Source organism: Pelecanus crispus, chromosome 3 (genome assembly GCF_030463565.1).
Source record: "Pelecanus crispus isolate bPelCri1 chromosome 3, bPelCri1.pri, whole genome shotgun sequence".
NCBI lineage: Eukaryota > Metazoa > Chordata > Aves > Pelecaniformes > Pelecanidae > Pelecanus > Pelecanus crispus.
In genome coordinates this window covers 35,580,103-35,608,079 of record NC_134645.1, presented here as the reverse complement: position 1 = coordinate 35,608,079, position 27,977 = coordinate 35,580,103, and the positions used below count along the sequence as shown (strand labels likewise).

The following is a 27,977-nucleotide window of genomic DNA, read 5'->3' as shown; positions in this document are numbered from 1 at the left end:
GATGGCGGGGAACGGCGGAGGCTTCGCTGGCGCTGGGAGCGGGGAGATCATCCAGCTCAACGTGGGCGGCACCAGGTGAGCGAGGCGGCGGGGGCCGCCGCGGGGGCGGTGGGCGGGCGGGCCGGCGGAGGGGGAAAGGCCCCGGGCCCTGCCGGCGGGCCGCTGCGGTCCCGCGGGGCGGCGGGTGGTGGCCAGGCATGCCGGAGGGCATCGGAGCGAGGGGGAGCCGCTCCGTGCGGCCGGCCCCTGCCGGGGGTCTGCCTGAAGGGAAGCGCTGCCCGGCCGTGCCGGCTGGTAGGCTGGCCCGGCAGCCGCTGCGTCCCGGGAGGGCGGCGGTGCCGAGTCGCCTGGGACCTGTCCGCCCGGGCTCCGTGGTCTGGACGTGGTGCTGCACGCATGGTGGTGCCTCCGGGAGGGCCTGAATAAAGCTTCACCCAGCGTGTTGCAGGGGGGCTGAGTCAGGGGTACCTGGAGGCAGATACGGGAAGTGTTGGCAGCCCTGTCTGGTGTCTGCCTGCAGTGTCTGGGGGTTTCTGGATACGTACTCCAGTAACGTGTCTTATGGACTCTGGGTATACCCCTTCGTCAGGAGCAGTGGACAGAGAGGGTTGCTTTGCCATCAGATCCATAGGCTTCTAGGGATCAGTCTATGTAGCAGCCTCAGAAGCTAAGGTATTGAAAAGGTTGATATGATCCTGGTGCTATCAACCAGAATAAAGAACTGTACTGTATTCGAATGTACGCTGGAAGTGTGGAAGCTGGCGTATGTAGGCATTTTGGCAGGCTGAGATAGAGAATGTGGGACAGCTGTGGTCAGAGTCTGTGTGATAAATAGTGCAAATGTTCCCGTAAAAATGCTCAGGCATGAAATCATTCAGATTACTGTTGTAGCTAGTGGAAACTGAAGTAATGTGTCTTCCCGAGTCTGCGCACAATGTGAAACCAGCTATAAGTAATAAGAACTACAACTACTACTATTGTAAGAATTTTCTTGCATTACCCAGCAAATGAACTTGTTCTTATAACTAAATTGTATGTTGCAGCATTTCTTAAAGGAGGGTGCCATAAATTCGATGCAGAATTCCTTTGTTATAATAAGATATTAAGAACCCGGTTCAGCCCAGAGAAGCTGCTTGTAACTTGCATAGGCAAAACTCACTATGATGGTGCTTTCAGGATAACATTGATGTTGGCTTGGACCAGATTTCATGTTAGAGTGAACAAGGTTCTTCAGTGAACTCTGAAATTATACGCTAGTTCATCTTTTAGGTTTTTATTAAAAGTGGAATCACAAAGATGCTTCAATCTCATAACTTTAAATAGATCTTGCTTATTAAATGTCTCTGCAGAGAACAGAGAATTGTGTACAGGGCGTGAATTGGGGAACAAATACACATCCTCAGAGGGCTTACCTACACAGAGAAGTATGAAGAATAAGGCAAACTAACAATCGTATGTATTTCATTTCTAGTTGAAGGTCTAGATTCTAGCCAACAGATATCATTTGGATGTAAGGATTAGGAAATGTGTGCATGGACATTGCCCTTTTAATAGGGAGACAATATGCAATAGTACCTCTGTGTAAGAGGTTTTGGTCTTTTACAAGCTCAACTTCCCTTGTAGTGCCCATATTCTTTGAAAAATATATCTGAGCCAGGTTCTTCAGCTTGGAAAGGCAGGTGACTCAGCTGACAGTGGAGAGGATGATCTGGACAGCAAATGGGTGAGCATAGGTTACTATAGACGTTTCCTTCTCTTCATTAGTTCCTGTTACCCTTACTAGAAACCTGAAACTCTTAGTTTTGTTTGTAGAGTTGTATGAGAAGAAATTAGCGCCTTCCTCTGACAGCAGTTATACTTTGGAGCATCTAGTACAGAGACCCCAGCGTACCATCTTCTGACACAAGGTTCCCACTGCTTCCTGGGACTGCCAGAGCTTCTCTGTTGTGTGCAGTTGCTCCAACAGTTCCTGGTCTCAGCTGTTGTGGATTACTTTGCTGGGAGCACAAGCCTCTTGCAAGTTAACATTCACAGAAATTACTGTAACAAATTTAGTGAATTTTTTTGGCCCTTTATTTCCCTCTGGTTATAACTCTACAAGCACAATAGACAATGAAAATGGTTGTTTTCTAACTGACGCAGTGTATCTGTTTCCAGTTAGTTGCCTATATTTTCTTTAAAATAATGGTAGGCTGCCACCTGCTTAAGTATATTTGAAGATATTGCACTGGGTTTGCCTAATTTTCCTCATACGATGTCTGTCTGACTGCTACATGTTAGCTGCATGGAGCTGCAGATGCACTTAACACACGTAAATGTTGCTAGCTAAGGTTCTTTCTGCATCCTGGAAAGGAGTACTCTGTCTTGTTGTTTACATAGATTAATGTGTATGTATTAAAAGTTCTAAAGTATATGTTAGTATGAGGTATTGCTTACTAAACTGGTACCATCATGCTAAATCATAGACAGAAAATCCTTGTGCTATCTAAACCCACTGATAAAATTGCAAGGAGATGAATGTGGAATCAGTTGATGGCTCTTTTTCCTGTCTTCCTGATTGTGTGGCTTGTTCTTCTGGAGCATCTTCTAGTCCCAAATGTTTTGCTGCTAAGCTCTTTAACTGACTTAGGAAAAGCTAGAGTAGAACCCAGCTGGTCAAAACACCAGCAAAACTTCAGTCTTGACGCCTCTGAATAGTTGACTGTCACTCATGTGCCTAAATGCAAATGTGCCTCCAGGTCAGAAATTGTGCTGTAGCATTTTGAGAAGACAGTTCCTCAAACATCCATTCAAAGATCCTGAATGTCTTCATGATCTCATCAGACTTCTGTATTGCTTCAGAATTAATTTAGCATTTATTGTTCAGTGTTGTAGACAATGCCAGTTAGCTGTGGTTCTAGTACTTTTTCCATGTCTTTCTACCTACACATGCCTTCCTGGGAAACCATAAGTCCTCTGTGGTTTTTTTTCTCTTCTTTTTTTCTAAAAGCACAAAAATAATTGAAAGTTGTAAAATATTTAAAGTATTAGACAATAAAAGTCTTTAGCTTATGAAGACCTTTAAAAGGGCTAACTGGTGATGCTGCATCTATCCCAATAGTTAGAAGCAGTTCTGGATTAATCTTGGATAAAATTTATGTAACTCAGAATCATCCCTTACTCTTAAAGTAGAGAAGGGTAGTGATCTGTATTACTGATGATAAAAGCTGTGCAAAACTGCAAATATACTTAGAAGTCACTTTCCATTTAAATAGCAAGCTGTTTTGATTCTTTTAAATTTTTTTTTTCTTTTTTAGAAAAGACTTTGTGTATGTTTGTGCTTAGAACACTGATACTGTAGTTTTTCTGTTAAAAACAGATTTATCATTGTTATGCTTGCAGTGAGCAGCTACACAATCCATGTTTTTGCAGCATGGTAGCTCCATATAGCCTTTGTGTTTCTGCCTCTTAGGGAGTATAAAGTAATGCTTTTTTTTTACATTTTTTTTTTCCTTCCAAAACTGGAAAATTCAAGCAGTGAAAACTAGATAAGTTATGATTAAGTACTTTTATTCAAAAAATATTTTGTAATGTATTGCTGTACTATATGGAAAGTTGTCATGTCATGTAATTTTACTTTTGCATTTCTTCTTTTGATTCCCATTAATGAAGAGGTCACCAAAGGTTTCTTAGTCATGGTACTAGTAAGAGGATATGTACAGTCAGAGAGCTGATGCAAAGCATGAACTCATTGTCCGAGCTGCCAGTCCAGTTGTCTTCCTTCGTGTTAAATCAAAACCAGAAGTATAAAAGAGTTCATAGTTAGTTATTATGTAAAATACTGTCTGGCATCATAAGTAATACTAGAATTTGTATTATTTCATAATATGATTTGGAGTAAATACTTTCTTTCTCTTAATTGTTACTGTTACTGAGACCCCCTAAGAGGGCCCAAATAACAAAATGGCAAATAATTAAAGTTACTGTAAAATATTAACTTGAAGCTCATTGTGGTCTTTTGCAGTGCACAATGTAGCACCCTTTGAGTCCTAAATAAGAGTAACATGCAGTTAATGACAAATGTAGCACGCTGTTGATAAACTTACATTTTAGTGGCTGCTTTTTGTTTGTGTGTGTGGTTTTTTTGGTGGTGTTTTGTTTTGGTTTGTTTTTTTGCAAGCATTAATGTTGACTAAGTATGAGAACCAGAAAATGTAGGATGTTTGGGACAGTGTGTTACAAACATATAAAGAATTACACTTTTGGGGTCTCTGGACAGTCCTGCTTTGTGCTTAAGGACAATCTGTGCAAAGAATCTGCAACCTCTTTGAGTAGACATTTAAATGATCCCAAACTTCCCAAACCCATTTCATACCAGCTTTGGAGGACAAGTGGAAGTATTTTGATAAAGCAGACTTCCTTCCAATTATACAGCTGATTCTAAACTTGTAACTTTGGTTTCCTAGGTTCAGCACTTCAAGACAAACACTAATGTGGATTCCAGACTCTTTTTTTTCCAGGTATTTGTAATATATCATCACATTAAATAAAGACAAATTAACAGTCATTAAAAGAAAAAAGAAAAATGTTCCCAGTTCTTAATTTATGCCATAAATAGTGTCTTTATTCCTTAATGCTTTTTCCCTATCTCAAGCAATGGGACAGGTTAATTTGAAGTAAGCTGCTATCCAAAAGGCATCTTCTGTCTTGAATGATGCTATGGCAGCTTATATGTGCTGAAGAGTTGTCACTTTTTGGATGGAGTGTTGTGGAAATAAGGCTCCAAGTCTGCAGGAAAGGGAGATGCCACTGACTGTTACTGTATTGCCACTTGTGATGTTATTGACCATATAGGGTAGCACTGCCTTTAATATTCTTTGAATTAGTGCTGTACCTGGAGTTTAGTCAAAGTTTTGAGGGTTTTAACTTGTGATGCAGGACCTGTTGGATTACTGAACATCCTTCTGCTAACTTTTACTACTTCTGTAGGTTGTGCTGCTTACTGTTCGTACCCTGGTAATTTTGTGCTGTAGTTTCTGTACCTCTACCAACCCAGTAAATCCCAAACACATAAAAGAAAACCTAAAGGCTGGCAGTTTTGCTTCCTTGCATTTAATTTCTATACTCTAGACTTCTTTCCCAATAAAAGCCTGGCAGCTGACATAAGCAGCATTATCTGCTCCTGTTTTACGGAAATGTTCAGATAAATGGAGTGCCAGGGAAATGTCACCTTCTTTGAGGCATGGAAGGAAAGTCCCAAGGAGGAAGTCCCTTGCTATTCCCCAGTCTCTCAACACTAATCTAAGGAGGTTGTTCTGAAAGTCATCCAGTACTGGAAAATCTCAGAGGTAATTGTCATCCAGACTCGCATGGAATCTTGAAATAAAACTGATGACATTAGTTAGTTTGCTTTGTATCTGTAAAACCATGTTTTAGTATTGTGTTTTCTGCTGATCTGGAGCAAAAGTAATTTGATCTGATGGGAGAGAAACTTTGAAGTAAAATGGTGTAAGAACTCATCCACCCCATTCTTGCCAAGTAAGTCCTTGCAGAATGGATTGTTTACTCTTCCTTTTTACTTCAGCAGCTTTTACCGATTTACTAGATTGTAACAAACTATGCAGCCCTCTGGGTGCCTGGGAAAACTTTTCCATCCTTTCAGGCTAGGCCTTGTGTCTGTTTTCTTTGGGAATCTAAAGGTCTTTCTGATGCAACTCAGCCTTTCCTTAGCTATGCATGCACTGCTCCTTTGTTCAGGAGAGATACTTCACCCTCACCAGCATTCTGCCTTGCCTAGGCTGTTTTCTTTGCTCAGCTATACAGTTTTACCAAAATGAAATCTACAATACACAAATAGAGCAAAGAGACTGAGAATGTTGCTGTCTTGTATTTTTGTCAGTACATTTCTGGGGGACATCTAATGAAGATTTCCTGTGTTTCAGTTTGCTGAGTGGAAGAATTTCAACGCTGAAGGATGAAACTGGTGCTGTGAGTAATAAACCTACTGATAAAGTGTTAATTTAATGTTATGCTTTCAGTTAGGTTCTCTCCTAAAGAATATTCACTGTGGGTGCTGATGGGAATTATACTTTCTGAGTCAGCTCTGCTTAAAAGCATGGAAAACAAATGGCCAAATGAATTAAAAACATTCACATTCCTGGGCTTTTAAAAACGTGTTTTGGCTTTTGCCAGTATTTTCTCTGTCCCTATTGTATTACATAACCCCTAATAGTAGTGTTGCAGAAGCCTATGTTTAAAATGCTGACAGCACTGTCTCTGCTTCAGAGTCCATGAGGAGTAATGTTCAATTGGACTTGACCTTTTGTTCATGTTTTGTCACTTATTTCAATAGGAGGAAAATAAGGGACCTTGAAATAATTTCAAAATGTTGCCATGCATTTTCCTTTTCTTTTGTTAGATTCATTACAAAATACACTCTCCTCTTTCTTATACTCTCAAAGCCTAATTGCAATACTGTTCAGGCTATTGAGTGGGAGAATGACTTCATAATCATATAGTCATAATTTAGTTATGTCTAGTGAAGTTTTAAAGATTTTAGGACAGAATAAAGGTCTCAGAGATGTAACTATGTGAATGTCATCGCGCCAATCTGGTCTCCAAATTTTCATTAAAATTGGTGACATCTCTGGATTTCTTGGTTCTCATCTTCATTCTAAGATAAATGAGACTGGAACAATGTGCATATTTCTATGCTCATTCTGCATTGTATAGACTGCAGAGACAGAAACTGTACTTTTTTTTAAACAGAAAGAACTGCTAATTGCTGTACTGCAGAGGGAGGGGTAATTTTCATTAGATAGGATTGCATATGTAGTTGAGTAATCCTGACATGGAAATGTAGCTTTTGTTGGCAAATAGATACAGAAGAATGGCCATTTCAGTCTGTGTATATGATATTGTTAAATGGGAAACTACAGTTACAGCAGTGTTGTTGAGTGATAGCAAGGCACACGAGTACTTTGCTAAAAGCTAGAGGTAGTTGTAATGGTAATTGGCTTCATTAAAAAGTCTAAATTTATATTGATCTTATTACATTTACTGCATTCTGAACACATGATAGAATGTGAGAGTACCCATTGGCCTTTGTGGAGACTCTAGAACTTAACATGCTTACTAAGTGCCATCTATTTGCAGCAGTATTTGTATATATGTCTTTTAAGAATGTTGAATTAGTGGATGGTAGAAGAATAATGAGAGCAAAGGGGTGGTCTAAAAACTTTGGGTTATGTTTGTCTGCTGACTGCCTCATCTTCAACTCCTCTTTCCCATGCTCAGCATAAAAAAGCATTTGACAGTTGCTCCATAATAATGATAAAAGTACAGCAATTTTTCTTTGCAGATATTTATTGATCGAGATCCAGCAGCATTTGCACCCATTTTAAATTTTCTTCGCACAAAGGAGTTAGACTTACGGTAAGAAGTTCTAATTATTTCAAGTGAAAATGAATTTGATCAGATGGTTTCGAAAACTTTTTCAAATGACGATTGTTCAGTTTTACTCAGCTAGTTGGGTGCCTACTATATGACTCCACTCCCTGGTAGATCTGGTGCCATGTCTAGATTATATGTATGATGTAGTGGAGGCAGAAATGGTAGCATTATATTTTGTAAGTGGATTCTTGTAATTTAAACCACTTCTGGCAATGTATTTCTTTATTGTTCTGTATCCTTATTTTAATGAAAGATAATTAGTATTAAGATCACTTTGAAATCTCAAACATCAACATGTTGAATGTGTTTGGTGGTAATTCTGTAAACAGGTAGCTGGGTGTTCACATTGTGTGATATCTATATGCAAGTATTTATATTCAAGGTATTGACTTGCTCTGTTCTTGTGGTTTTTGGGTTTGTTTTTTGTTTGTTCTTTCTCTAGGGGAGTGAGTATTAATGTTCTCAGGCATGAAGCTGAATTCTATGGAATCACTCCTTTAGGTAATTTCTTTTTTTTTTTTTTTTTTTTTTAAATATGAGGTCATCTCACATTTATTACTATACTAATGACCCACTTACAAGTCCTGGGCAGTTGCGACCCTGAAGATTTTCAAACTTACTGATACAGAAGGTTATTTGAAATAATGTAATGTTTCCTGGGAAGTGAAAGCTATGGTCATATCTGTATTTCCTCCTTAGTAAGAAGATTGCTACTATGTGAAGAACTGGAACGCTCATCTTGTGGCAGTGTCCTTTTTCATGGCTACCTGCCTCCTCCAGGTATTTTTGTATTCATGGTCTGATGTTGCTTGCAGTCACTTATTGCTTTAGTTTGTGGGGGTGATTGGCCAAGGTGGTTACTCTAGCTGTCAAACTGTCCAGAGAAGGCTTTCCTATGGAAAGATTGAGATGAGTGGCTGAATGGAACATCGTTCTGATTCAAAAACAAGGCTTTTATCTGTTTGCTGTATGAAATGGCATAATTAGAGTACTGGGTGGGGGGGTGTGGTATGTAAATACTAAGCAGGCTGTGTTTGGTAGCAGACTAGAGTAGAGGTTCTTCAAGTACATTTCAGTTAAATGTTAACAGCATGGAGCGCTTTCTTCTTTCTGAAGGTATGGTTACTTTAGGTGCCCTATGTCTACATGACAAATCAGCATAAATGAGCTTTCCTTAACAATATGAGTACTTGTTAGATTTTTACCTCTCTGTAGAGATTAACACAGTTCATGTGTTAACCTGAAATCTAGGGGATATCTAACCAATTGTTGACAAGTTTTTTTGAAGATAGTTTCTTAAATTAAATTATGAATGTCAATGTAGAGAGCAGAAGCATTTTCTGTTTCAGTGTTATGATATTGCCTAATTATAGCAGATGAATTAGACTTTAGATCAAAATGCAAAAGTATTAATCCTGTATTTTGAAAGTGAATGAATATCTGTTGTATTGCTAAAGATTATGGAGTGGAACAAAGTATCTCTTTTCTTTTATAGGCATTCCCAACCGTAAAATAAATAGCACTGCTGGGCCACCGGCTGATGTTAGAACTGGCCAAAACTGCTCCGAGAGTGAGGTTCATGGAGGTGGTGGTGTCCAACCTACACTTGCTGGTACTGGGGAAGGTACAGTCAGGCTAGGTGAGGAGTGTCAGTTTTAAAACCAAAACAAACTGCAAAGATGATTGTCACTGGGAAATAAAAACTGAGTGACTATTTCTGGTTTCAGCCTGTTATTCTACATTTGCCTGTTCTTAAATTGCTGAACACTTACTTAAACACTATTCCCTGTACAGTATTTAAGGCTCACTGCTGCACAATCAAGACGTGAGGCTGAAAGGCAAATCAAAGTTCTTCATGCAGTCTTAATATGGTCCCTTAGACAAATGCCTTATGCTGTACTAAAGCCATGATAAAAACCAGGCAGGCCAGTGTCTCTGGTCTTTGTTCGGAACCTCCTTCCTGCTCTTGCACCTTTCTTGCTCCTGGTGCCTCTCTTGCCCTGCAAGAGTCGAGTTTTTAAGTAAAGGTAGTCTTCAGTTGTTTGACTATATAGAGCACTTTCCATATAAAATATATAAAAACTGTAAATAAGATAGGCTTGAATTCTGTCATTTTCCAGCTTTTGACTTTGCAAGCAAAATGATGCGGTTAGTGTCATATTTCTGCTATAATCATGTAAATTGTAGCAGTGTTAGGAAAATCTAGAGGATGTTAAAAGGTGAATCTATATCCGGGTAATATAAAGTAAGCCTTGGATATGAATTGCTGATTCTTCTTTGTGAGTTGCTGCAGGTTTGGAAGAGGGCAGTCTTAGGGAAAATGAGATAGAAGGTGCAGTCTTTAGGCATTAGATCTTCAGCATATCCAGGCTGAGAGCTAACTCAGGGAAGTACCATAACCACTGATTTCCAGTGCCATCCAACACTTGCCAAATCTAATTTAGTTATAGATCAGAAACAGGCATGCTCCCACTAGATAATAAATGGAGGCGCTGTAGGTGTTCTGAGATGCCGGAAATTTCAGTTTAAGAGTCTGGAACAATAATACAGGGTTGCACCAACCATTTGGAAAGAACTTTTACGAAAGAAAGCATTGTTTCTTATTTGATAACAATCTTCAAATTTTTACCAGTTTGGCAGGCTTTAAAACTGAGGCATGTACTTGCCCCTTTCTCCTTATGAACACTTTGCATTGTAGTGACTGAGATGAAATGTCTTCCTTCCATGTAAGAACTGTAATAGTTATAAGGCTTGTGAGGAGTAATATTGCTAACTAGAATCTAGCTGAAAATGTTCCTTGAGAAACTTCATTATCAGAGTTTCTGTTGCATATCCTAGCAGAGATCTCTATCCTGTTCTAGGTGTGTCTGCTCATCTTCTAATACCCATGACTTGATTGACTTCAGCTTTGTTGTTGTTTTTAGGATTTCCTGTGGACCCACGGAAAGTCCTAATAGTAGCTGGCCACCATAATTGGATAGTGGCTGCCTATGCCCATTTTGCTGTTTGCTACAGGTATGAATATAGTTGCTTGTCAGGTTACAGGAATCTAAAAAAAATATGATAACTTGTTATGAGCAGAGCAGAAAGTTTACTCTCAAATGACAGTAGATCACATGCATTTAGTCTGCCCCTATAAATATGAACTGCCACTTCTCCTTGTGCAGACAAACTGCTTGATAGGAATTCAGATTTTGCTGCTTTGATGTCAATTCTTGATGCTATTGCAAAAGTAATGGACTCCAATTGAACTGCTTCAAAAGCCTGTTTTAAAGCAGTCTTTTAAAGCAAAGATTCATTTTAAAAGTTCTTCCTACTCTTTGGGTCTGAAGATAGTCTGTGAAGTTAGACTATCAAAGAACTTGAAACAGTTAATGGATTTTTGCTACCTAAGTGATGTACCTTGTCTTAAACTTCAGGTTTTTTGGCTTAGCAGAACTGTTACGCACTTGCTCTTTCACATGGATGGCTGAAAAATGTCTTTAAATGTCTTGTAAACAAACTGGCTATTTTTTTAAGATCAGGTGAAGATAAGTAACACCTTCATATTATAGAAGCTGTTTTTAGTTCACATCTGGTAGTCGTGGTTTAATTGGTGGCTGTCTTTTCAATGAAAAGTGATGTTTTAAGAAGAGCTGTCGCCAAAACCAAACACTGCTGTCGTAGTGTGGTTCAGAAACAAGGGAGAATAAAGAGTGTATTGTAAATAGCTTCTTTCTTTACTGCCAAGCTGAAGCCATAGTTTGCTGCCTTTTTCACTATATAGAACACTAATTTACTTGCTTAAACTTTGTAACTTAAATAACATCTAACTTGTCTCTTGTATTCACCATGGCAATTTGTTTTGCTTTAATTTATGCTAAATGTGGCTTCTCTTGCACTACTTAATGTTCTTGTTTTCAAGAACATTATGCTTGATATAATGCTTAATATGGTCTGACTGGAGAAAGCGGCAATGATTTGCAATTGTCTTTGTGCTAATTGTCCCCTCCTTAGGATTTTATCTCTGACTGTTTTCCTCGGATGCTAGCTCACTTAAATGAAAGATTCTGCCTCTTTCCTGCTTGGTAATCTACTTAGTAAGACTTGTTACCATCGAACTTAAGTCACTAGTGGTGCTTTTGATGAAGCATGTCAGACTGGAGTAGTTGCCGAAAGGTCAATATGCCAGTTTAAAATGCTGCTTTTCTTCATAGTGACTCAAGGTAGCAGTCCTGTCTTGATCTGAATATTTTTTCTTCTGGAACTTGCAGAAACTCTAGGAATATAATGGTGGAATTTTCCCTCCTCCATTCTGCTCTTATACAGCTTTGGTAAACAGTCTTTCCGCTCTCTGCTGCATCTTAGTACCTGTCTGGTTTTTATTGCTTGACAAGTGAATTTGCCCAGACTTCTTTGAATACCTAGTGTTTGAGGAGACAGCATATAACTAAAACTACTTCCCTCTACCCACAAATTTTAATATAGCTTGCTTATACTACTGTGCTGCAGTCAAGTGATGTGATTTTTAAGATTCTTGTCAGGATTGTTTTAATGTAAGGGCAACATCTGAATTTTAGCCAGAATCACTTCTCAAAGTGGTAATTTGTAGTGGATAGTGAATCCCATGCAGTAAGAAACTAAATATATTCAAATGTTTAGTTTTGTGACATTCTTGTATGCTGCTTGTAAAAGATATTATTTAAATACTTCAGATAATTATTTCAGTAGAAAGCTACAGCAAAGCACAGTACATACTAAAGATAGTATTTTTTCCCCTTTGAAGCATGGCTGAAGTCTTCAAAACTTGATAATAAAGCTTGAATGTCTTAGTTGCATTTAAAGGCTTATGGATATTGCAGTCCTGCTCTTAAATCCCTTCAGTATGATTTCTTCTGCATACTGTATGGGTAGAGCACAGTGATTTGTGGTGCTTCATCTCCAGGCAGGATGCAATGCTGAAGTGAAAGAATGGCAACAATGGCAAAAAATACTATAGATATGTTTCACTTTCCATGTTAACATTTATATAATTTAACTGCTTAAATTTACTGTGCTCTAGCTCAGTTGCGAAGTATCTGATTTAGTTTTAGGCAATAATTTAGATAAATTATGCTTTTCTGGCATCATGTAAGTCTTTAAAATTGCACAGGCAAATGATTCTCCTCAAAGAAAGTTTATAGTCAGTTCAGTATAGTCTGTTTACAGTACACCATAAACAGAAAATGTGACTAGATAGCACAGCTTTATGCTAGAGTGTGATTGGGTGTCTAACATGATATGTAAGACATCTTCCCTCTGAAAATTAATAGAGATTTCTTCTAAAGTCTTATGCTGAACCTCATTCTCTAGCATTTGGCTAGCCCAAACTTTTGGCTGGATCATCCACATTGGTTCAGGCTTAGACAGAGATGTCTGTTTCTGAATCTTTAACTTCTGCTCCCTGTTCCCTCCTTTGCCCTTCCAGAATTAAAGAATCATCTGGGTGGCAGCAGGTGTTCACGAGTCCCTATCTGGACTGGACAATTGAGCGAGTGGCTCTCAATGCTAAGGTGGTTGGAGGACCTCATGGAGACAAGGATAAGATGGTTGCAGTGGCCTCAGAGAGCAGCATAATCTTGTGGAGCATTCAAGATGGTGGTAGTGGCAGTGAAATTGGTAACTATAATTGCTTGGGTTTTTTTCTTTTTTGTGTGTACGTTTAACCAGAAAGAAGTCTCTGAGCGTATTTTGAGGTATGTATGATTGGCAGTATGATGTTCGGTAATCGGTTTCACAAAGTGACAGAACAAGCTATAGTAAGGAACATATTGGAACATATTAACTTACTTCTCTGTCATGCTAGAGGAATCCTTTCTCAAAAACAAAAAGATGAATAATAAAAAAGTAGTCTATTTACTGAACAGATACTTACTAATACTTACTGTTCAGTTCAGCTTGAGTTTTTGTGTGAAGATGCAAATTAAGAGTTAAACTTTTCTCTGGACTTGCATTTGAATCTAGGCCATAGCACAAAGGAACTAAGTTTCTGAGATGGAAAGATAGAGATACTGAGAGATTCTGCTCTTTTCTTTCCTTTGTCTTATTAAAGCTGTATTTTTACACAGAGATCATAAAAAGGCTTCAGTTCTCTGTCAAATGTAGTTCATAAATGGAATGTGGAAGATGAAAATTTCTTCATTTTATAACTTGGGTGTCTAGGTAGGGAAAAAGCATGCTCTACTGCCCTAAGCATACAGCAATCACTGCTTGTACACCTTGGCACTGAAGGGCACACAATCGGGGGGGCTTTAGAAACAGCAAGAAGACATTTTCAGAAGTAAATATTCCTTGGTACTGATCTGATGGCTTCTCTGAGTCACTGCTGTTCAAATACAGGGCAAGTTTGGGAGGCAGTGAAGGGAATGTTGTTAGGAACTTCCTCTAGCCTAATACCTGGTGTTTGAATCATCACTATTATGCCAGTAATATCTGTTTCCTCTGGCAGTGGATACTGCTAACAAAGTACGATAGCAGTCTCCTTATGTGGACGCTTTTCTCTGAAACTTAGTGCTGAGTTAATTTGTTATTAGATGTATCTCCGTACTTGAAGTAGTGAGAATTAATGTGGTCGTTAATTAAAGTCAAAATGACCAAATTCAAGTTTTGATCCATGTGCCTTTAAACGAAGAGCTTACTTGAAAGATGCTTAGGCAATTTCTAGCTATATTAACAGCTGTTGCTTTTTTTCATGCTTGAATGAGTGGAAGCACCAAGTCAGATTTGAAGATGGGGAAAGGCGAAGGTCTTGCATGAGATAATGCAGCCATATACTGCTCTTTTACTTGTGACTCAGAATTCTTGTATGTAATCATCGTCATCAAAACAGAAAAGGAGGTTCTGTTATATTTAAAGTAAATCTGAAAGGTGTGCCTAACAGTTGAATGTGAAATATCCCTATTAAACAGGGAGGAAATATAGAACTTGGGAAGCCTTTTCTTCTGTTATTTTCCCCTTGACCAAATCTTAAAGGCAGGAAGAGTTAGCGTGACAGCTGTACTCCTGTAATAGGCATTGCTTTAAGCACCGTGCTATTACATTCCTCCTGCATTTTCTGGTTTGACTTAGCTGCTTGTGTTACCTTGGGATTTGCAATAAGTGAAGCAACATTTCAGATTTTGGGAAATCAAGTGCAAAGGGAGGCAAAAACCGTAAGTAGACTTCTACTTCAAATAAAAACTGTAAAATATGCCAATATCATAAGGTTCTGATAACTCTGACTATGACTGAACATGGCAACAAAACCGAAGGAAGCTCTTCAGCTAAACAGGCTGTACTGCATTGAAGTGACTTTGTGAAACAAAGGAAATGCCACTTGGGGCCGAGGGGAGCAGAGAGAAGGTGCCTACAGGATTGAATCTTTAGTCCGAGTAACACTGAACAAAATTTACTGTTCCTCTTTCAGATAATAGGTCATGCTGCTTGGTTTAAAAAAAACTGCGGTATGCTTGTGTTAAATAGTAATAACTTGAGTATAGCTGTCTTGTTTCTTTGTAGTGGCAAATGCTTGCAGTCCTGCTTTGTGTAGATATATGGTACACTGCTATCATCTTCTGAAAGAAACTACTTGTTCCAAACAGTCATTGGAGCCTGGTGACACCATCCTCAGAAAATTGTGTGGGCTGGCATCTTTGTGATAGAGCTCTCCCAGAGCGCTCTCTTTCCTTTCAATATTACTTACATAAGACACTGCTGCTGGATTGCTGCTGTAAGCAGTATTTTACTGAGAGGGACCCTTAAGACAAGAGCCTGTCATTACCTATAGCATTGTCTCCCCTGTGGATGGGTCTCAAGATTGTCGAGGCTAAGCAAGACTGACACTTCAAATTCCTCCAGACCATTCAACCTGTCTTCCTTGATTTCCTTGAATCTCGTCCTTCTCTGGAGTATTCAATTCTAGTTGTTTCTGTGGATTTTTTATTACTGTGTTTTTCATGTGCCCTGTACTGCTGAATCTTATCTGCATCGAATGATTGTACTGTGCCCTGGAAAACAGTTTAGCATCCTAATTAAAACATAAGTGTATATTGAGCTTCCTGAGGTTCCTTCTTGGGGGTGTAACAGAGGGCTGCTTCTTGGTTGGGAGTGGCACTGTGTTCGTTTGAATTTGTCCAAAACAGTGTTGGGAAATTTTCTAGCTATTGGGTACACTTGTTTTGAAGACACCTGTCTGCTGCAGTTGAAGTATATTAGTGAGGAGTAATATAAATATGTAGAGTGAGCAGTATGGAATAGGAAACTTGTGAGTGAAGCTTGACACTTGGTAGTGTGCCTCCAGTAGCAATGACTTTTGTACTTACCAGGCAGTAAAACTTAGCCTGGAATTACTTAGAAACTAAGTTACTTACAGGGTCAGTTTGCTGGACTTCATAGCTGGCAAACTTTGAAATTATCTCAGACCTTTTTAGTTTGCTGTAACTTTTAAAAGCATGATACAATAAATAGTACAAAATTTAGTATGCTATCCAAGTTTGCAGTTCAATTAAAAATATTCATACTGGATCTATGGTGAGACTAGGAAGCTCTAAAGAGAGGACAGATTTTGTGGAAAAGCTCAGATGTTAAGGTCTGTTATAACCATAGTCATCAATGCCTGTCATGTTCTGCAGTGTTTTGATTTTTTTAAGTGAAATGTTCTTGATGCCACATTTGCTGGTAAGTCTTACCTTCTAGATCTTGAATAGCATGTGATGATTGGTGAAACTGGTTCCCTATGTAGTTTCAATTTTTAATAGCCTGTACTCTCTACTCATGGACAGTAACCAAACTTTAAGATGTGGAGATGAACAGAAAAAGAAAGAAAAATAGGCTTTTGCAGGCTGCTTATTTTTCCAGGTTTGAGTATTTCTTCTAAAAGAGAAATTTGAATGTATTCAAGCAGTGTCATGTTGGGGTCGTTCAGCCTTTTCCCAAGGATAAGGATGAAGCCTTGTAGCTGTATTTAGATTCTAAAATTATGTTTTCAGACTATGTCTATTTGATTGGACTTTAAAAAAAAAAAAGGCGATGAGAACTTGTAATACTTCAAAAGGTAATTGCAAACTAGTGTGGCATAAATTTGTCTGTCTAATTACTGCTTCCTAAATGACACCTAATAGTCACAGATAAAAAAAAAAAACAAAACACAACACAAAACAACAAAAAAAATCCTGCTTGCTGTAATAGGATTTTTATTTATTTATTTTTAATGCCTTAGGATGTATAAAGCCATTTGAGAACTTGATGGCTGTAGAAAAATGAGGAATGCATATTTCACATGGGCTCTTCCTTCTCTTGCCTTCTTTCTCCTTCCCAAGTAATGGTTGCATCAGCAGAGATGACATCACGCTGCCACTTAATTTAATGGAACCCAGTTTCCTGCTTGAATGGTACCTCACCTAGCACACTGCAAATCCAGTTTTGGCTGTTCTTTACTTGCTACTGTACTAAATGTGATATATGATAATAGTGGAGAGATTCCATTGTTACTGTTTTTTTCTCTTTATTTTAGATGAGCTTCATAGACTCTTCATTTTTTGTAGGAGTGTTCAGTCTTGGAGTCCCTGTAGATGCTCTATTCTTCATTGGCAACCAGTTGGTGGCTACAAGCCATACAGGGAAAGTGGGAGTGTGGAACGCTGTGACTCAGCATTGGCAGGTGTGTTCAATTCAATTTTCCGCATCACTGTTAAGAAGCTGGTATGTCTTTCTAGTAAAAAGAATAAAATAATCTAAAAGGATGTGTGAAGTGCTTGTCAGGGTTTTCAGCCCTGACTTGTGTTACGGAGTTTGCCACCTTGGTATCAGAGTATTGTGCCTGTGAGCAGAATGTTGAATTGTTTGGTGGTACTACCAAGCATGCTTTTTAGGCTTTCAAATAAAAGGACGTGGTGTGATTTGGAGTAATGTCAAATGTGTGTATATCTAAACTTCCTTGTGGTTTACTAACTTTGTAAAAATTCACTAGTATCATAGGAAATAAAAAAAAAAATTGTGGGGAATGTGTGATGGCAATTTCTGCACTCTCTGAAAGAAGAAGAAAACAAGAAGGCAGTCTATCTGGGGATCTCAAAAGTTGTTTTACAATGGGATACTCTTCTTCAGCAAAATATACGTGGTGCTTTAAAGATGTTTGTCTTGCACGTTGATGCTTCTGGCTGCACTGACTTTATTCCTATTGTCAGAATGCATATTAAATAGAGAGATCCTTGGAGTTTGTACAAGTCTGAGAAAACAGTCAAGCATTCATGTGAATAACAAAGCTCATAACACAGCCAGATGTACGCCTTTGCAGCACAAACCCTGGATGCAATAAAAATCCAAAAACTGCCTTGCAAATAAATCTCAAGAGGCAGAACTGACCTGAGGCTGCTCCACTGTTTGCTGACTAAGTTCTGATTCAACCCTTAAGTGACAGTGCTGCTAACAAATAACACAGACAATAAGCATGGGATAGCACTGGTGCTGCAGCAGAGACAGACATGTTAATATGGTCTTGAATTAAACAAAACATTATTTAAAGCTCTACTGATGCCTTGCAAAATCTTCTGTTAAGAGACAACTTAATGCAATGTGGCAGGCTGGCATTTGACAATATTTTCTAAAGGAGCAATTCATAAGGAATAAAAACCGATGTCCCATTCACCTTTGTTTCCAAGGGGAGCCACAGAAATCTTTCCAATCACATTAATAGTTCTTCAGTTTGGCTGACTATTCCTTTGGAGAAAACATTTCTTATTGAAGAGTAGAAAATCTTTAAGAGGGGCTTATATGCCAGGATGTCCCAAAACCAAGTTTTTTGGCTTTCTAATTTTTTCCCCAGAGGATGAGAATAGCTCCCTTAAAAGAAACAAAAAACAAAACAACTCCACCAAAAACTGAACAAAAAAAAACCCAAACAAAAAAACCCACACAAAACCAAAACAACCAACAAAAACCAAAACAACCAACAAAAACCAAACCCCAACTCCAGCCAGTTTCAAGGTGCTTTCTGTACCTCAGACTCTTTTGTTAGTAAGAAGAAAAAAAACCCATCCTCCTATAGATCTTTATCTCCCTTTAGAACACATTCTCCTTGAAGAACCTCATAAAGACTTAAGTGGCAGGGCTGTGCCTCTGATCTTCAGATTCCTCATGAGAATACATATTTGTGTAACTGCTTTCCATGAGTTGCCCATAGCTCTGGACTTAGGATGTAATCATACTTGCTGCAGTGAGAGAGATTTTGAGGAACAGAATGTGTCAATGCCCAATTTCAGACCAAGAACTTTGTTTCCTTTCAGGCTTTCTTTCCTGATACCTTTCTAAGTTTTACTTTAAGAAGGCTTAGTTTGTGCAAAGCTATCCTTCCTTACACTGTGAGTTTTGTATTTGGTGTATTACACCCTGAAGATGTAACTCTGACCTCTGCCTGTAATTGGTTCTTGCATCTTCTTCCCATCTTGGAGATTTGAGCAGACTAGCTGAGGTGCTTTCCCTAGTACTTACTCCTCTGGCAATGTTTCAGTTGCATGCAATAAGGAGAAGAGGTTGCAGGTGCTAGATACATCAGTAGTGAAATTCTTAGCATAGGAGAGCTTAAAGGAAGCAGAATAAGAGGTAACATAAAGCAATATAATATGACAGAAAAACTTGGTCTGTGAAACGAGGATTCTCGCTGGCCATGTTTTACCAGTGACTGTAGTATAGTGTCACTCTGTTTCCTAATGAAAGTTCACATCCTGGCAGGTGCAACTGCTGAATCACCTCTGGTGTTCCTCTCTCTCCTGCAGAAGAAAGGACTCTCCTTGTTTTGTATGATCTCTCTGACCCAGTCAGTCAATCTCTGCTGTCGGCAGCATTGTGGATCCTCTTGCTCAGACCTCTCCTTGCAGTTGTTACATCTTCTGCAAGGTCATGAGTAAAGTAGTATATCTGTTGATGGGTTGCCTTTACCTTCGTCAGTTTTGTAAACTTTTTGCAGATTGGAGAGCTTCTGTTTATACCTGTGATCCACAGAACCAGAGAGCACACTGCACCTTGATCCAGAGGCTCTTAGATGCTGAGATTCTGTTTACTTTCTTGCCTTTCTGCTCTTGTACTACTTCTTTAAAGTAGTCTGGAAAAAAATAAATCTCTTGAAACCAAGTTCTGTGGCCCAGATCATTAGATGCCTTATTTAATTAGGTGTGGTATGAATTTGATTGTGGGGAGGATAGGGTACTTAGTACTTTTTCAGATACAGCTGTTTATGTGAAAGCATTGAGATCAAGAATAGCAATTCTTTTCAGTAATTCAAAAGGTTCCTTCTCCAGGTCATTCAATCATCAGTTATACAGGGAAAATCCAAGTGCTTTCCAAGAGCAATTTATTTTTAGCATTGGATCTGTGCTGAATTATGGGTGAACATAAGTGAGAGAGGCGTAGTTCTTCAAAGAAAGAAAGGAGGGAAAGTGCCTCCTCCCTCCTTCCCTTTCAGGAAAATATGCAGAAGCTATATTCATGTGCAGCCTTCTCTGTAAGGCTACTTGATAGGCTTAGAATGTGTTTTAGGGGCTTAAAGGCTATCCTTAGGTTAGGAATGGATACTGGATACTGTGGGGTGCAGGGAAGTTTCTTTGGTTGGTTTGTTTTGCTTTTATCCAACAGATTCACGGTAGGTATTTTGCAAATGATTTTGCAGGTCTCTGAAGCAATTGGAAGGATGCTGCTGATCAGAGAGAAATGAGAATTTAAGCTGAAATTTCCATGAGTTAGTGTTCAGTGTCCATTAAGTGGACTGACTGAAGCATATGCGGTGCAGGAAAAATGCTATGACTTTGTGCATGTTTGAGTGCTCTGGAAAAAATGGCTTTTGGCTTTTTCTTTCTCAGGGCTGAAGCAAAAAAGAATTGCTTGAGCTAGGGGATCATAGCTAGCATAAGCTAAACATTTTCTTTGTTTGAGATCTCTGTCCCACCTGAGGGGATAAGCACTCCTTTTGATCCTAGAGGGCAAAGAGAGGGCATTCTTAATCCCTCACCTTAAGTTGTAGACCAGTAAGTAAAATATGACAAGGCTGCCTTCCAGTTTACTTGGTACGGATGTGTATTGGAAGTGGGAAATTGTAATGGCACAAGAATTTTTTTTCCCCTCGTTATATATCTGCTAGAGGCTGAGATCTCCATAGAGGCTGGTAGAAGGACTCAACTCGGGGTAAAGGAAGGCTTAGAGAGGCAACATCTAGTTCCTTTGCCTCGCAACCTGTTAAGGAGCTGTCAGGGAAGAAGGGATAGAACAGAAAGTGTGAAGTACACTAATTTTGCATATTGGAAAAAAAAAAAACCCTCTTTTGAAGATGTGGTTTAGCTGCAACGCTCGTAAGCTTTGTGCCTTCACATGGAGAAGGATCTTCTAGAGCAGTTGTGCTAAATTGGCTGCGTGCTTCTGCTGAACTCCATGACTTAAGATCTGGTTTGGTAGAGGAGTGTGATCTACCAGCAGTACTTTAAGAATGCCATTGTACGTGTGAATGCGTGCACAACAGCTTCAGACCAGTACCAAACCCAGGTATTCTTCAACAAAATGTACCGAAAATGTGCAAAAACTGAGAAAGTAGCAACCTAACTTCTTGATTTGTTTGTTTATTTTTTTCCTTTCTGTTTGCACTAGGTTCAGGATGTTGTTCCTATCACAAGCTATGATACTGCTGGGTCTTTTCTGCTGCTGGGCTGTAACAATGGCTCTATCTACTATATAGGTAGGAAATGGTAATAGGGTGGAATAAAAGGAGGTGGTACTGAGCAGCTTTGTTCTTAAACTCTTTAGTTGGTCTAAGTTGCATCAGAACAACTCTGTCTATTCAGAATAATAAACAAATGTCTCTTCCCCACAGACATGCAGAAGTTCCCATTGCGAATGAAAGACAATGATCTTCTAGTGACAGAATTGTACCATGATCCCTCCAATGATGCTATAACAGCGCTCAGTGTCTACCTCACGCCTAAAACAAGTCAGTATTCTATCACTGTCTCTTCAGTGAGAGTCTGTTACAGATATGGGTTTTTTCTTTTTTCGAAATGGACTTTTTCTATTGCTGCATAGCAGGGCTAAAGCAGACAAGGTTGGCCTTGACATAAACCATGAATTTTTCTTCATTTAATCATCTTCAAGTGAACAATGAACAGTAGGTGTAACAGTTAACCCTTACATCTGTACATATGAATAAATACGTACATGTACTTACAAGTATGTGTGCATATGCTTGTACATCATGCATTATACATTAATGTATAATGTAATAACATAATGCATCATATATTAACGCTTGTGCATAATGTACCTTTGCTGGTTTTAAGCCTTTTGCACAAGATATGCACTTAGATTATGAACTGTATTCACTGAAATAGTTTGTGGTGAACTGGGCGGGGGGGAGGCAACCTTGTTGTTATGTCTAACCTTGTAAACAATATACTAAAAAACATTTCTATATGCAGCTGAATGATGCTTAGCTATTGTGTCTGTATACCCTTTTGTAATCGCAGTGCAGCTATCTTTTAAATTAAAAAAAAAAAACCCCAACCAAAAAAAACCCCAACCAAAAAAACCCCAAACTGGGAGAAGGTGGTTACTCACATCACTGCATTGATATCACAGTGACCTTTTTAACTATAGTCCTCCCTGCTCTTGCCTTGCTTTCCCATTCTCTCCCACTAAGGCAGAAAAATAAACGGTATGTGGCACATATTGACCGTATCACTGTGAGGAGTGCCAAAATATCTGATCATATGACTTTATCCATCTCTTCTTTCACTTCTAGGAGGGAGGAGAGAATAGGAGAGAAGGCTGTTGTTAAGACAGTGTTGAAGAATGTAGTATGGAATTGAACAAATGTTGGGGATTTTTAGTGGCAAAATGTCATCTCTGTTCATTGAAAAATAATGAGTAAACAATGTTTAAAATAAATATCTATCTTACTGTGGAAGCTTGGAAATACTATTTTCTATTGCTTCATTCCCTGGCCCCAGTAAGAGAAGCTTTCATTCCTTGGGGGAACAACTGTGTTCTTGCTTGCTTTAGGTGTAAGCGGCAATTGGATTGAGATTGCATATGGCACCAGCTCTGGAGCAGTGAGGGTGATTGTACAGCACCCTGAAACAGTTGGGTCTGGGCCTCAGCTCTTTCAGACCTTCACAGTTCATCGAAGTCCTGTTACGAAGATCATGCTCTCAGAGAAACACCTTGTGTCAGGTAATCTTCTTTTCTGTGCACAAATTTGTACTGGTGGTTCTCCCCTCCTCCTGAGCAATGAAGTATTTGTATGCATTACTTTATAACTTGCATTATTCCCATATGTGATAGAAATGAGTTGGACAGATTTGGGGATGGGGGAGGGGCTAGATTTGCTTGGATCCTCTTTCTTAAACATTCTTCAAAGCCTTTAGCAGTTAAAAGGCCTAAGTTTTATTTGACCAGATACTGGAACAGCTAACTCTTTTGTTTGCGTCTTATTCCAAGGTTGCCATTTGTGGAAATAAAAATGTATCCCTGTCAAGGCTTATTGTTGTGGACAGGCCCTTTAGGACTTGTCGTCTTTTAACAGCCTTTCACGAGCTTTCTGGGTTGCAGAAAAATGTGCACCATCTCCTCTTGGGCCTTAGAAAAAGCCTTCCCATGACTTCAAAGGGCTGTCTGTGCTTTTTTTTTTCCTCAGCAGTCTCCCAGTGTTTGTTGTGCTATCCTGTTTGTCCTATCTTATGCTCTGGAAAGTGTCTTGCTTTTAGGGAAGATGCAATCACGTCTCCCTCTGTAAGAATCCATTTCCCCCAGAATCCAGCAACCAGGGCATGGCAGAGAACAGATTTACTTTCTGCTGCTATCCCAATTTTTTTAAAAAAAAGGAACAGGAAACATGGTATCCAATTATACTGCAAACAAACAGCCCAGAGGTTATCTGTTCCCCTGCAACTTGGTGCTAAAACCTCAGTGCCAGGAAGGGCACATCTGTGTGTAGAAAACTGAATAACTGATGAATGAAGTAGGAGAGCACTATTGTGTGATGCTGCTGCCAGGCTGCTCTCATGACGTCTTGTCCTAGCATCTGCACACAGAGGATTGAAGTGTGCTGGTAAGCTACTGGTGCTGACTCAGTCAGACCTTAATGTTGTGTTCCACCTGCCTCAGTTTGTTTCTTGAATTTCTGAGGGAAGAGACAAAACTAATAGAAAATAGGACATCAGCAACAATTTGTGGATTGTTAGATAAATCTCTGGAGATGCTGTGTGACCTGACATTGACTAAATTCTGCTTGATCACTCAATCTTGAAAAACTATCATACAGAAATCATTAGAGAAGTTTATCTCAAAAGTTTTGCCATCGCTTATAAATGTTACTGTACATCTTTTCCTTTCTAGTTTGTGCTGATAACAACCATGTAAGGACATGGACTGTGACTCGGTTCCGGGGCATGATTTCAACTCAGCCAGGCTCAACACCTCTTGCATCATTCAAAATCTTATCCCTTGAGGAAGCAGAGAGTCATGGCAGTTACAGTTCTGGAAATGACATTGGTAGGATGTCTCTCTAATACGCTGTGCTGAGCCTGTATGTTCACTGGTCTCATAAAGGTTTAACAGACCTTCAACCCTGTAACATGCAAGTCAGCTGATGGGTATAAGCTCTTATATACTGCTCTCCCCCTGAAAAGATGGCAGGGATCTGTAAGATTCACCTGGAAATACTATTTAGGCTGTATAGAGTGAGTACACTTAAAGGGCTTACTCTGAAGGTGAGAAAAAGGGAGGAAAAACTTTTGAACCAGACATTATACCTCTTCCTTGAGCAAACTGATGTAGCATTTCACTTTTGGTTTAACTAGAGAATGACAGAAAGCACAGGGGACTGTATTAAAGCAGATGAGCACAGCAAGGTTTGGGTCTACTGCAAATTCCAGTTCACTGTTCCATCAGGATTAAATGATGCACATGTGAAAAATTCTTAAATGAATTTGAAGTTGTGACAAAGTTTACTGAAACCTTGAAACTGCAGAGGCAAATGGTGCTAGCACATTGCTATAGCAAGATACTGAAGGAATGCATGTCAGTAAATATGGGTAGACGGGTAGTCTGGATTCCTTTGTGGTCTGAGTCTTGCAAATGAACCTTTGATGAATAGGATGCCCTGTGAATACAGGGTGGGGTCAGTACTATGGCAAGAAATCTGATTAAGCCTTTAGACACCTAGGAGCTGCAAAATAAGAAAATACTTATTGTTATTATAGAGGCCTAATGTAGGGTTTGTACTGACATAGTAATTCCTCCAGGAACATGCAGGAAACTCAAGAATGGGTGTCCTTCAGAACAAAAGAACAAAAAAATGTCTATCTGCACAGGCTTCTAACTATTGGATGGTTTGTTGAGCTGTTAGTCATCTTTGGTTCCCTGGTCCCGATGCTTTAAAATTGCAGTGGTCATACTAATATGAGTTTGGGTCTTCAGGACTGTGTGGGGAAGAGGGTGAGGGAATTGAAGCAAACAAACAAAAAAGTGATTTTTTTTTTTTTTTTCTTTTTTTCTCTAGGACCCTTTGGTGAACGTGATGATCAACAGGTGTTTATCCAAAAAGTTGTTCCCATCACTAATAAGCTGTTTGTAAGGCTGTCTTCAACTGGGAAAAGGTACCTCCATGTTTAGGGTTTTAAGTGGGAAAGGAGCAGGACTGTTCATGTGGTGGGGTCTCCCATCTCTTGGGGATGCATGATGCAGTTGCACTTAGCAAGCTTCTAATGTGCTTGACAGGTCTGGGTGAACTCTAGTTTGTGTGTTAGTAACAGAACCGTACTTAATGATCTACTATAACCTAGAAGCCAAATGGCATTTTGAATGTGGTATCAGAGACTCACTTCATGATGGCTCACCTGCTGAGCTCACAAAACAAACATTTGTGTGCCTCTACAGAATCTGTAACTCTCAGCCATGGTACCGTGCTAACATTAAATTTCAAAACTAATGCTGAAGTTGCTGGTGGCAGGGATTATGCTGCTCACAAAGGTAGACAGGGAAGCAGTTTCTCTCTTCCTTTGTCTTTGAAGATATTAGAACCTTTAAAACTGAGAGACAGTCTTCTAGGTCAGCTATACAATTGTTACTTAGGCTTGACTTCATAATATTCTAATACGTTTCTGCCAATGTAGTAAAAAAGTTGCTAAATAACCACAGCTGCTTTGCTTCCTGTTAGGCTAGGAAAACAGCAAGAGATCAGAAAAGATGGTGCATCTCAGTTCTATGCTTCTTACTGTTCTTGCATCTCTTGCCTAATAACTTTGAATCTGGGTGAAAATGTTGATGCCTTGACACTATTGGCATCTGAATTGAGGATTACTGATGTGTTTTCCACCCCACCCCGCCCTTACTTCAGGCTAGATTTGTATGTAGTGGAGAGCTTACTAGATGACTTACTTTGGCACTTTTTTGGGGTAAAAAGCTCAATACAAGGGGCCAGTAAAATAAATTACCCGGAATATGTGAGGTTCTGGTGTGGAGTCTGGCTTACAGCTTAGCTTTGGGAGTCTTTCTCCTTTCGCTCCCCACATAAGGTTCTCAAATAAAGGGCAAAAAAGCAATGGAGATTTGCCATATCAAGTGTTACTGCAGTTATCATAAGGCAGAAGTTATCTGTATAGATAACCTTGGTTTTATCATTCTTGGATTTTTTTTTTGCATATCTCTTATATGGTTAAATGTGCTGTTTCTGCAGGTTAGTTTCCTAGAGTGCCTAGCACATGAAGGGGCTAGTTGCTGTCATTCTTGTGAGAGCCTTAGGTTTCTAATCATTGCAAACTGAAAATGGACACCGAACATACGGGGGTTCCCTAATAAAAATAAACAAGTAGTAAGATGGATTGGTGGGCAAGGTACTGTCTGCAGCTGGGCAGCATGCCAGTCATGCAAGGGAAGGAATTTCATGTGGAAGAAAGGTCTCTTTCTGATGGCAAGTTTGGTACCTTCTCAGGAAATCAAAACAGTACTGACTTCACTCACCAAACTCTGCCAGGTGCAATTGTTTTGATAACTTGGGGTTTCTCTTCCTGTAGGATCTGTGAGATCCAGGCAGTTGACTGCACTACCATCTCATCATTTACTGTGCGAGAATGTGAAGGATCCAGCAGAATGGGCTCCCGGCCACGCCGCTACCTCTTCACTGGGCATTCAAATGGCAGCATCCAGATGTGGGACCTGACCACAGCTATGGACATGGTTAATAAGAGTGAAGACAAAGGTAAGTTGTGTTGTGCCAGGACTGTGGTGTGGTTCTTTTTTTGTCCTCACATATGCATGACTATGGTAAATGAACTTGGGCACTAAGAGCTGTCTCTTTCAGATGTTGGCGGCCCCACAGAGGAAGAGCTGCTCAAGTTGCTTGACCAGTGTGACTTGAGTACGTCTCGCTGTGCCACACCCAACATCAGTCCTGCCACCTCAGTTGTTCAGCCAAACCGGCTTCGGGAATCTAATTCCAGGTAAGTCACCAAGGGTGGCACCGGCTGCAGACACCAAAGGTTTTACCTTTCACATAGGCAAAGAGGGGTTTGGTGACCTGAATGCTGTAGCTGAGCCCTTGAGTATGGATTGTCCTACGTGTCTTGAACTACACACACATACTCCTCAATTTCTGTTGGTTTATATGTGTGCAGATTAAAGTATTGTATGAGAATTTGAAGTAAGTGATCTGGAAGCCCTTCTGTAGGGGTTGTGATGAGTGTATTGCTGTTTTAGTGGGAGTTGCAGTGGTGGGTGGGAGCAGGGTGTGCAGAAGAACTGGCTGCTATTCTCAGCCTAACATGTGCTCTTGTCCTTAGTTGTTGGTTTTCTCTTTTGAAGCCTCCAACTGCAGCACCACGAAACAATCCATGAAACAGCCACCTATGGTTCTGTGCGGCCATACAGAGAAAGTCCCCTATTGGCAAGAGCAAGGCGGACGGAGAGCTTTCACAGTTACCGGGACTTCCAGGCTTTTAACTTATCCAGCAAAAGCCCAACAGAAAAGGCAGCTGCTGCAAATGGGAATTCAAGCCAGACAGAGGCCAAGAAGGCAACAGCTGAGGGCAGTGCAGCTGAGAGGAAGGCAGTCCCAACAACAGCATTTGAAGTGCGAGGCACAGGCGTGACAGATGCAGGTGGGTGCTGCAGTACAGAGGTTCACCATCTGCCAGAGAGTTCACCGAATCTCAAACGAAGAGGACCAGAAGAGGAGAGCGAAGCCAAAGCAGAAAGCAAAAAGAAAATGGGTTTTGAAGGAGCTGGCTTCCTGGGAAGGAAGAAAGTGCCTCTCCTGGCCTCTGCACCAGTCCTTGCTGAAGGTGGGCCTGAATTACCTGGTGTGGCTTCTCCATCGCCTACGAAGACAGCTGCTTCACCACGTCACCGGAAGAATGACTCCTCCTGCCAAGACTATGGCTTGTGAAAATGTGACTGGTGGCAAAGATGAGGTGCAGGTGCCCTCTGGCTTGGCAGCAGGCGTAACGTTAGGTGTTGTGGGTTGTTTCTTGACTGGGACTTTGTTCTGATACACAGAATGAGAATTGTAAGGTTAT

General features: G+C 39.9%; 1 protein-coding gene across 1 annotated transcript; it reads left to right on the top strand.

Annotated features, from left to right (window-relative positions):
- The first annotated feature begins 1 nt into the window (after nt 1).
- On the top strand, nt 2–27,847 carry KCTD3 (potassium channel tetramerization domain containing 3). The gene is made up of 18 exons (XM_075707669.1): nt 2–75; nt 4,446–4,499; nt 5,922–5,967; nt 7,340–7,413; nt 7,874–7,932; nt 8,131–8,211; nt 8,927–9,070; nt 10,356–10,446; nt 12,878–13,068; nt 16,971–17,086; nt 21,058–21,145; nt 21,281–21,397; nt 22,465–22,635; nt 23,800–23,955; nt 24,965–25,061; nt 26,478–26,662; nt 26,765–26,903; nt 27,265–27,847. The coding sequence occupies exons 1-18, from the start codon at nt 2–4 to the stop codon at nt 27,845–27,847; spliced, it is 2,466 nt and encodes an 821-aa protein (XP_075563784.1).
- The last annotated feature ends 130 nt before the right edge of the window (nt 27,848–27,977 follow it).

Excerpts from the sequence above, each read along its gene's own strand:
- KCTD3 (XM_075707669.1), top strand. The coding sequence starts at position 2 with ATGGCGGGGAACGGCGGAGGCTTCGCTGGCGCTGGGAGCGGGGAGATC. Across the intron at positions 21,398-22,464 it reads CTACCTCACGCCTAAAACAA|GTGTAAGCGGCAATTGGATT; the intron begins GTCAGTATTCTA and ends TGCTTGCTTTAG. Across the intron at positions 26,663-26,764 it reads TAATAAGAGTGAAGACAAAG|ATGTTGGCGGCCCCACAGAG; the intron begins GTAAGTTGTGTT and ends TGTCTCTTTCAG.